This window comes from Abramis brama (assembly GCF_963993115.1).
Source record: "Abramis brama genome assembly, chromosome: 8".
NCBI classification, from domain to species: Eukaryota; Metazoa; Chordata; class Actinopteri; order Cypriniformes; family Leuciscidae; genus Abramis; species Abramis brama.
The window spans coordinates 44,217,155-44,228,316 of record NC_139970.1 but is presented as its reverse complement, the minus strand read 5'-3'; the positions used below and the strand labels follow the sequence as shown (position 1 = coordinate 44,228,316).

The 11,162-nt window shown below is 37.6% G+C and overlaps 1 protein-coding gene across 1 annotated transcript; it reads right to left on the bottom strand.

Moving 5' to 3' along the window:
• Positions 1-416: 416 nt before the first annotated feature.
• On the bottom strand, positions 417-8,366 carry LOC311088666 (acetylserotonin O-methyltransferase-like). The gene is made up of 4 exons (XM_084122909.1): positions 8,251-8,366; positions 4,278-4,418; positions 3,974-4,096; positions 417-771 (listed from the first exon to the last, which is right to left on the bottom strand). Exons 1-4 carry the CDS (start codon positions 8,354-8,356, stop codon positions 560-562), a joined length of 582 nt encoding a protein of 193 aa, XP_083979035.1. The 5' UTR covers positions 8,357-8,366; the 3' UTR covers positions 417-559.
• Positions 8,367-11,162: the final 2,796 nt, after the last annotated feature.

Sequence of the window (11,162 nt, the reverse complement as noted above, 5' to 3'; positions counted from 1 at the left end):
ATGATGATTTAATTAGTGGATTTCAGGTCTCAATATTCAAGGTTGGAAAATTTGAGAGTAAAAAAAAATAAAAAATTGGCATAGAAACTATTTCCACACAGTAAATTTCACAACGAAAAAAAAAAGAAAAAAAAAAAGGCAAGTAACAAAAATCTAATTTAATTTTCTAGAAAAAAAAAAAAAAAAAACTGAAATAGTATTTTCATGTAAATTTTATTTACAACTTGGAAAACTCATTTGTTACAGTGTAACTGATGATGTGACACTATAAGAGTAAATCAACACAGTAAAAGTTCATCCATGACCTCTTACCTGAACACAGGCTATCATGGTAAACACAGGTAAAACATGGTAAATATGAACACTGGGTAAAACACGGTAAATATTGACACGGGTAAAACACAGTAAAACACTGTAAATATGAACACGGGTAAAACACGGTAACTAACGAACACAGGTATGATGTCATTGATTAGTTAAGCACGTTCAGTGGCCTGAAAACACATGATGTGCTTCATCTAATCTTCTCCAGTAAAAGTTTGTGGATATCAGCACTGGTTTATTTGCAGGCCAGGACGGCATCGTAGATCTTGCCGGTGTTGTGGATCTGGACTCGGGAGAATCCGGCATCGGTGAGCAAGCGTGTGTAATCCGAACCCTTGCGCTCGCGACCCTCCGTCTGAACCAGCATGTTGAGCGAGTAAAGCTGAGCCGTCAGCGGACCGCTGTTATCTTCATGAAGAAGAGCTTCGACCAACAGCACGCCTCCACCTGCACATCAGCACACGAGACTCTCTCAGTGCAGTTAGTTCAGAATGTGAAATTCAGCTCTCAATGTTCAATACTCTGGGATTAAAGCATCTGACAAACTCATAAATGCAAATGTACTTTGTATTTTGATCAAGAACTTGAAATTATTAGTGCGTAAACTGCTAATATAAATAAATGCAAAATTTGTAAGAATGCATATTCATAATTCATGCATATTCATAACTAATGCATTATGCATATTCATAATTCATGCATAAAACTCCAATACACATATTTTACTGGACTGCACTGTTTTTAATGTCAATAGACAACGTTTTTATTCAGAGAAATTGATTTAAGAATGTATTTTAGAATTTTTGTCTTATAACTATTTTAAAGACATTTAAGATTAATACATTTCTGTATTCACTTTGGTTTCGCCATGAAGATTATTAACACATATGAAGAAGAGCTTGGACCGACAACACGCCTCCACTGCACATCAGCACAATCCTCTCTCAAGACTCTCAATGCAGATTATTATTAATATTTCATCAGAGGATTTCAGGTTTCAATCTTCGAGATGAAGTAGAAGTGCTGTAAAGTCTACTTATAAATGCTAGAACCAAAGCCTAACAGACTTACCCTAACTTTTACATGTTTACAATAAAACATATTTTATTTTTATACCAAAATGAGGACGTTCCCTAAAAGAGTTTTTTAGTTACTGTAATTTAATGGAACAATCGACCAGGAAATCTACGTCTGTCATTTTTTAGCACGTGTTAGTGGTGAAGTGTGCCTTTAAGAGGTGAAAGTGAAAGCCTCATATTGTTGTCAGCGGATGAATTATATAACGAGCTTCTGGCGTTTGTGCGGGTGTTGTTTAGCGAGTTTTGTTTTCTTGACATTTGCTCATCTTTTTTATAGAGTCAAGAAGCAGCAGCCCTTCAGACATTAACACACACACACACACACACACACACACACACACACACACACACACACACACCATGTCAACAGATGAACAGGTGTGTATAACACATAACAGTGAACAGACAGTTTCCCAGAAGCCTTTGCTTCAGACTCATTTCTCCTGTTCATTTTTTTTTATTAGTTTTTATTTCTGCTGCACAAACTAAATAAACCAGTTACAGATCAATCAATGAGTCCTTCACATCTTTAATGAGGCGATTAACTACTATCCCATAATGCATTGCAAATCGAGTTATTGAACTATTGACTTAAAGTCAATAAGTATAAGAATAAATTGCAAGATATACAGTATGAGGTTCATCCAAAAATACTGAAACAAACACAACATTACCGTTTAAAAGTTTGGCGTGTGTAATATTTTATAAGATATAAAAAATAATAATAATAAATCCTTTTATTCTGCAAGGAAACAATTAATAGATCAAAAATGATAGTGAAGGCATTTATAATGTTACAAATGATTTTTCTCTGATCACAGGAATAAATTACGTTTTACTATGTAATCGCATAGAAAACAGTTTCTAATAATATAAAATATTATAATTTAATTTTATTATAATATAAATTCTAATAATATTCACAATTTTCACTTTAGAGACAGAGAGAGGGAGAGAGAGGGAGAGAGAGAGAGAGAGAGAGAGAGAGAGTGTGAGAGAGTGATCTGCATGAGCTCTTAGATTTTCTTCTTTGTTTGCTATTTTGAGAAAAGAAATAGACCGAAAATCTACAAAATCTAGAAGAATACCACATACAGACGTGAAATTTGATGAAAAGAACTCAGAAAATATAGTATTTTTATTTTTAAACACAAATAATCAACGCAGAGGATCAGAAGATCAGACTTCTAGCAACAGACCTGCTGGAAAACTGGAGGGAAAGTTTAAAACAGGAAAAGATCCACAGAGGGAGAAGCAGTGAGTACAACTAAAACTGCACTGGAAACCTTTTTTTGGCTTGTTTGCTTATTTTTGTCCAAATACAAGGGCATAAAATATGTGTGTATAACACAGAACAACAGTGAACAACAGTTTCCCTCATTTCTCCTGTTCATTTTCTCCACAGAAATTCTTGTATTTATTTCTGCTCCACGAACTAAATAAACCAGTTACAGATCAGTCAATGAGTCCTTCACATCTTTAATGAGGCGATGAACTACTATCCCATAATGCATTGCAAATCGAGTAATTGAACTATTGACTTCAAGTCAATAAGTTTAAGAATAAATTGCAGATATACAGTATGAGGTTCATCCAAAAATACTGAAACAAACACAATTACATTACCGTTTAAATGTTTGCCGTGTGTAATATTTTAAAAGATAAATATATAGATCAAAAATGATAGTGAAGGCATTTATAATGTTACAAATGATTTACAACTATGTTACAACTTACATTTTTCTATTTTAAATTCTAATAATTTCACAATTTTCACTTTATTTTAACTTTTTCTATTTATCAGGGAATCCTGAAAAATAAAATGTATCACAGTTTGCTCATAAAATATATGACTGTTTTCAGATAATAATCAATGTTTCTTGAGCATCAAATCATGAGAGAGAGAGAGAGAGAGAGGAGAGAGAGAGAGAGAGAGAGAGAGAGAGGAGAGAGAGGAGAGAGAGAGAGAGAGGAGAGAGAGAGAGAGAGAGAGAGGAGAGAGAGAGAGAGAGAGAGAGAGAGAGAGAGAGTGAGTGAGTGAGTGAGTGAGTGAGTGAGTGAGTGTATGTGTGTGTGGGGATATTTGGGGATATTTAATTTAATTAATCAATCAACAATACTATTGATCAGCATTACCAAACGTGGACGTTTTCCACTAGAAACAAGCATTGATGTATTATTTTAATTTAATACTGTGAAGCTGCTTTGATACAATCTGTATTGTGAAAAGCGCTATATAAATAAACTTGACTTGACTTGACTTGTGTGTGTGTGTGTGTGTGTGTGTGTACCTGCTCTACAGGACTGGTGTATCTTGATCAGGAGCTCCACACTCCTCTGGTCAGTGTGTGTGTGTGTGTGTGTGTGTGTGTGTGTGTGTGTACCTGCTCTACAGGACTGGTGTATCTTGATCAGGAGCTCCACACTCCTCTGGTCAGTGTGTGTGTGTGTGTGTGTGTGTGTGTGTGTGTGTACCTGCTCTACAGGACTGGTGTATCTTGATCAGGAGCTCCACACTCCTCTGGTCAGTGTGTGTGTGTGTGTGTGTGTGTGTGTGTGTGTGTGTGTACCTGCTCTACAGGACTGGTGTATCTTGATCAGGAGCTCCACACTCCTCTGGTCCGTCCAGTCATGCAGAATCCGGGCCAGAATATAGAGATCAGCCGGCGGGAGAGCGTCCTTGAAGAAGTCTCCTGTCAGAGACACACACACACACACACACACACGGTTGACACCTGACAACAGCTGAAGAGGTGTGTCTCCTTTATTTAAATCAAGTCCTCCAAACATGCATACAAAAATTTTGTTTCACATTTGTTTGTTCACACACATACTCTCTCTCTTTCACACACACACACACACACACACACACACCTTCACAGAAGGAGATCCGCGGGTCCTGATCCGGCATGAAGTGCTGCTGGGATGTTCGCACGACCTTGGGAAGGTCGAAGATGGTGACGGTGGATTCGGGATATACGGACACACACTGTTTGGCCAGAGCGCCACTGCAGCCTGAGGGAACAAGCGTTACAACACACACATTAATATTCCTGAGTTCTGTCACACGCAACCATCTGGACCCTCACACACACGTCCTCCCGCTCGCAAGTGTGTTTCAGGACAAGATGGTGTGTTATCCTCAAGTAGAAACTTCTATCCGGACACTTTAAGGGATGAAACTTCACTTATTATCTTCACTTATTATCTTTCTTCTCAGAGATGCAAAAGAGGAATCAGTTTTGATTCTTCAAAGCATCTTTTCAAAGATCAGTTCTTAAAAGAAGCGTTTTCCCCATCGAACAACCACAGATGAAGTGTGTGAGAGTGTGTTTTACTGGCACAGATGGAGCAGTGAGTCTCAGTTTAATCTCACGGCCTCATTAGCGCCGACACACACTCGACGTGTTAATGCCGCCTTGTCATCATTAGTCGTAACAACAGCAGCTCTACAGGTGTGTGTCTGATGATCAAGGCTTCCTCACACACACACACACACACACACCTCTGCAAATCACTGCTGTCCGCGCAAATTGAGCGCGATTAAAACTGACAGAGACCTTGTCTCTTGAATAATTGAAGGGAACACTTTCAAGGCACTTCGTGGAAGTAGAGGAAAGCTGGTGTGACATTTCAACACACACACACACACACACACACACATTAGATTAGAGTCTTCTATAAAAAAAACAGAAAAAAACATTTGAGAACTGATGTCTTCATAACGACAGATGTGTGGAAAAACATGTCAGGCTAATAGTAAAGACAAAACAACTTTGGTGGGCAATTTTTGGTGTCAGTAACATTTTGTTTAAAGAAATTAATAGTTTTATTCAGTAACAATGCTTTAAATTTGATCAAAAACTACAGCAAAGACGTGCTTGTTTCCAAAGTAAAAACTCACAATATTTTTTTAAAAAGTCATAATTATGACACAAAAAGTTACAATTATTACTAAAGTCATAATGATGACAAAAAGTCAAAACTTTGGCATGATAAAACAAAATTATTACTTAAAAAGTCCAAATTGTGACTTAAAATGTCATGATCAATTAAAAAAAATCTAAATTGTGACATAAAAAGTCAAAATTATTTTTGACAACATAATGAAAATAATAAACATAATGATGATTCAGCATTTGATAATAGTAAGAAATGATCTCAGAATGATTTCTGGAGGATCATGTGACACTGAAGACTGGAGTAATGATGCTGAAAATTCAGCTTTGATCACAGGAATAAATTACACTTTACTATATATTCACATAGAAAACAGATGATTTACACTGGAATAATATTTCAATTTTTTTACTGTATTTTTGTTTAAATAAATGCAGCCTTGGTGAGCAGAAGAGACTAGTTTCTAAAATATTTACAAATCTTACCGACCCCAAACCTTTGAACAGTAATGTGTATAATACTAATACAATATAGTACATCACAGTTATTTAAGCATAAAGTGCAATTTTAGTCCATATTTGACATCAATAATATGCAATATTTGATTTTAAGAACATTTTTGTTTAGCTTCTCAATAATGAGTGAAATCAGAATCAGCTCCACGGCTCCATCTTGTGGATTGTGTCTGCAAGCGCATGTAATAGTATGGCAAGCCGTTTTAACATTTAATCATTAAAACATAATAGTATCTATTTTCATGCTACTAGTACTTATTCTTTAGGTAAATAGATACAAATAGGCGAGAACAGATGCTAAGGAGCTGTTTACACCTGGTTACTTCATGCGTTTTCTCAGATCGGATAGCTATCTGATTTATCAGAACGATTCCATTTACACCTGGTCACTTAAATGTGTTTTCGCAAAACGGACATAAATCCAATCTTCAGTTCCCGCGCTATATGCAGATTTAATGGAGATCACGTCATCGAAAGCAACAGATATGAGCTGCATTTTATTGATCATCAGCTAATTTCAAAATCAAAGACCGCAATAAGAGAAAGCTGCAACAGCCCTGGTAAGATCATTTAGTTTCTTGACTTTTAATGAAGAAGATTGTGTGTTAAGCGTCTGCGACTTACTTTCACTTTGATTTGCGATAGTTTGCACGTTGGCTTTATGAATAGATGCTCATCTGAGGTGATGTGTTGCAGTAGCGCCGTCATATCGGGCTATAACATTACATATAGCCTATAACACGCTCTCACACGTTTATTTTTTAGCATTGTTGGGAGGAGTGAAATTTACATGTGGTTTCAACAACCAGATGCATTTACACCTGTCCAGTTTCATCTGGAATGAACTCCTGATGTGGTTTGAGCGATCGGACTTAAATCCATCTCGAATGCGTTTCAGAGGGCATTTACACCTGGTCTTTTCGCGATCGGATAGCTATCAGTATCAGATCGCAGAAAACACATGAAGTGGCCAGGTGTAAACAGCCCCTAAATAGAGACTAGTACGTTTTAAGCATTTAATGTTAAACCAGCTTGCCACAGTGATACAGATCATCATGTGAGAAGCGTCTTATACCTCAGAGATCGAACGCGGTGATGACATTTAATTAAAAATTAATCAACCCAGTATGATGGGTTAAATAAATAACCCAATTTGATGGGTAAATTTAAAACAACATATGTTCTGTCCTACATTTACCCAGCACTTGGGTTGTTTTTAACCCAGTGTTTTTTTAGTGTATTCTTTAATAATAATAATAATAATAATAAGTTTAATTTATATAGTGCCTTTCCCAAGCTCAAGGACGCTTCACAGTAACAGTAAATAAACAATCAAAGGTAAATAGATGAAAATAGAAGAGAACAGATCCTAAATAGATACTAATACGGTTTAAGGATTAAACGTTAAAGTCCCTGTAAAGGCAATTCTAAAAAAAAAAATCTAAACACATTATAAATGTTATAAATGTATTGCTAAAACACATCACAAAGACTGTGAACTGTGAAGGACTGAATTGTGGAGTTAGACCGTTAAACAGTTTTTCACAGTTGCTGTGTTCAGGATGTTTTGGGCGGGGCTAAAGCGGTGGCTCGATGACGTACTGGAGCCGCTGAGCTAGATAGTCACACAGGATAGTTTTATAAACTTTCGTTGGAGACAACTGGGATTCACTGATAATCCGCTGTTACTGGTGAATGGGGCCAAACCGACTATCTCCCGCCTCGGCGTTCATCCTCCCGTCCCGCCAACAAATGGTGCCATGATCAGCAGTGCGTGACCGCGAGTCAGCTTTCCCACGAGTTGGCGTGGTTTCAGCACAGCCAGCGGACACGCCCCCAGCAGACACGCCCCCAGCGGACCGCCCCCAGCGGAAACGCCCCCAGCGGAAACGCCCCCAGCGGAAACGCCCCCAGTGGACACGCCCCCAGCGGACACACCCCCAGCGTTTGAGAGCAGAGACCCACGAGTGGGCGTGGTTTCAGCACAGCCAGCGGACACGCCCCCAGCAGACACGCCCCAGCAGACACGCCCCCAGCGGACCCCCCCAGCGGAAACGCCCCCAGTGGACACGCCCCCAGCGGACACACCCCCAGCGTTTGAGAGCAGAGACCCACGAGTGGGCGTGGTTTCAGCGCAGCCAGCGGACACGCCCCCAGCGGACACGCCAAGCGGACACGCCCCCAGCGGACACGCCCAGCGGAAACGCCGCCAGTGGACACGCCCCCAGTGGACACACCCCCAGCGTTTGAGAGCAGAGCCCACTGCTAATTTTTTCAAGATTTTGATCGCTTATTTTATTTACTTGGCTGCTTTTTTTATCATTCAAATTTGGCTGGGTGGCTAATAACACATTTTTCTGTGGTGACTTTACAGGGACTTTAACCCAGCTTGCCATAGTGATACAGATCATCATGTGAGACGTGTCTTGTACCTCCGAGATCACAGATGCGTCTGAACGGTGACAGATCGAACGCGGTGATGACGTCACGACCGCAGATGTTCCAGATTGAGTTCATGAGCTGCATGAACTTCACCATCTCCTCCTCAGACCTGAAACACACACACACACACACACACACACACACACACACATCAGTATTGGAGAAAGAGCTGTAGAAATAAAGCTGACCTCAATCCATCCAACTGAGCTCAGATCGACTGAAAGGGTTTTGTAGATGCATGAAATATATAAACATCTAAACGAATATTTGAAACGCAACGTTTAGGGTTCACATAAACAGAGCTTTCATGTAAACATACAAACTGTGTTATTTGGGAACCAGAAAACAAGATGCAGATGAATTGATTAATTATATATATATATATAAAATCAATAAAAGTGACAAAAGCACATAACAAAATTACTAAAAAATTAAACTGAAATTAATATAAAAGTTGAAAAAAAGTTGGAAAATAAAAGCTAAATCAAAATATCAATAAAAACTTAAACTTTCAAGCTATAACCACCAAACTTGGCTCAGACCTTCAGACTGTTCTGACACGGGTTGCTGTATCTTTTCTATCTGATCCGACTTACAGTTTTCGTTAAACAGATGATCAAATCTACAAACGTCCCATAGACTTTCAATGAGGGGGTCAAGACTTTTGCACAATGAGACTTATTGAGTATTTAAGCTACCTATCACTAGCATAGCTTAACGACTATCCTAGGACAACATGTTAAAACATGCTAATAACATGCTAATTTATGCTAGCGATGTGTAAACAAAATTTATGCTAGTAACATGTTAAATCATGGTAGCAACATGTAAAAACGTGCTAATTCATACTAGCAATGTGCTAATTATGCTAGCAGCAAGATAGAAGTGTGCTAAATCATGATAGAAACATGCAAGCAAAATACTAATTCATGCTAGCAACATCCTCGAAATGTGGTTCAATGCTAGCAATGTTAAATCATGCTAGTAACGTGCTAAATTATGCTAGCAACATTTTAAAACATGCAAGCAATGTGCCAATTCAAGCTAACAACGTGTTAAATCATATCAGAAACATGTTTAAGCATGTTGTTAACACTTTTTTGACATAATTTAACATGCTAATTCATGTTAGCAATGTGCTAATAATGCTAGCAACATGTTAGAAATGTGGTTCTATGTTAGCAATGTGTTAAATCATGCTAACGTGTTAAATCATATCAGCAACAGGTTTTAGCATGTTGTTGCTATCCATGTTAAATCATGCTAGCAACATGCTAATAATGTTAGCAAACATGGTAGAATTGTGGTTCTATGTTAATAATGTGCTAATCATGCTAGCAACATGCTAGAAATATGGTTCTGTGTTAGCAATGTGTTAAATCATGCTAACAACATGTTAAATCATATCAGCAACAGGTTTTGGCATGTTGTTAGTAATTTTCTGACATAATTTAACGTTAATCATGCTAGCAATATGCGAATCATGGTAACAACATGTTAACAACATGTTAAATCATCCTAGCAAAATGCTAATCATGGTAGCAAAATGTTAAATCATGCCATCAACATGTTAAATCATGTTAGCAACATGCTAACAATGTGTTTTTAAGTAACTTCAAACTTTCAGACAAGGCTTTGACAAGCCAATATCAACGTTTGTTCACAAACTTTTTAACCTTCTGGTGCTCTTCGTGAGTCGGTCAAAGATGACAGATTATTTTATTTTTTTTGTCAATGAAATGAATGTACTATATGTATATATGAATGTATTTTAGTTTGATAGTGTTTTTTATTTAATATTTTGTATTTTTAGGGGATTTTTTTATACTAAATTATATTTACGTTGTATTTATAATCCATTCATTCATTTATTGAGCATAGACCTGAACATTTCAAACTTAAACTGTGGTAAATCTTGAATGCTTTCAGACTTAAGTTTGATCTTTTTTCAAAGACTACACTTGGCAGATAATTGCTGAAGTGAAAAAATAAATAAAATAGTGAACTTAAAAAACATAACAGAATTCTACGTGTATTGTTATGAAAAATGCACAAAAATACTATTTTCAATATTTATATGAAATATGTATTTTCAAAATCACGTTTTACTCTAAAACTGCAAGAAAATCAAAGCCATAAATCTAAACAAGCTGTGATCCAAATTTGAGCTTGATATCACAAAAAAACGTGCTTTCAGTGAGAGTGTGTTCGGCTGCAGTACCAAACGCTTCCACTAGAGGACATGCGTCTCACATTCATTTCCAATGCGCTAATTTTTGACTGCGAGCAGCACAAGTGTGACTATTGTGTACAGGACCATTTAACCTTTTCGAATCATGTCCATGATTTTTTTTTGTGTTCACATAGCAAGTGCCAAAACGTTTACCAAGTTTTGTACCATTCCGATGAAGTAAAAATAAATAAACGTACAATTTTTCAGTCAAAAATCTGGTGTCCGAGAACCACCGCCGCTTTGATGCCTTCCGCAACATCGAAATTCAAGGACCCAAATGTCAAGCTTTTCATACGAGAGTTGCCGAGGGTTTGATTAGCTATATGATTAGTCACAGTCTAACCTCGAGTGTTACCCTTGACTTCACACACTCTGAAGTTCAGCTCGGCGCTCGAGGTGTTCTGCTCTGGAGAAGCTCTGAACTCAACAACCACTGTGTGTTTGTCTTGGAAACACAAACGTCTCTGAGGAGAACCAACTATCAGATGGTGTTTGTACAGTCAGCTCACCACTCACTAAAATAAACACCCTAGCAACCATCCAAAACATCATAGCAACACCTTAGTAACCGCATTGCAATCTATTAATATTATAACTACTAACATTCTTATTCTTGACTCTAGTTCTGATTGTTACGCGAGTGTCTGATTAGATGGTGATTGCACATGG

Excerpts from the sequence above, each read along its gene's own strand:
- LOC311088666 (XM_084122909.1), bottom strand. The coding sequence starts at position 8,356 with ATGGTGAAGTTCATGCAGCTCATGAACTCAATCTGGAACATCTGCGGT. Across the intron at positions 4,419-8,250 it reads ACGCATCTGTGATCTCGGAG|GCTGCAGTGGCGCTCTGGCC; the intron begins GTACAAGACACG and ends TTGTTCCCTCAG. Across the intron at positions 772-3,973 it reads ACACCAGTCCTGTAGAGCAG|GTGGAGGCGTGCTGTTGGTC; the intron begins GTACACACACAC and ends GCTGATGTGCAG.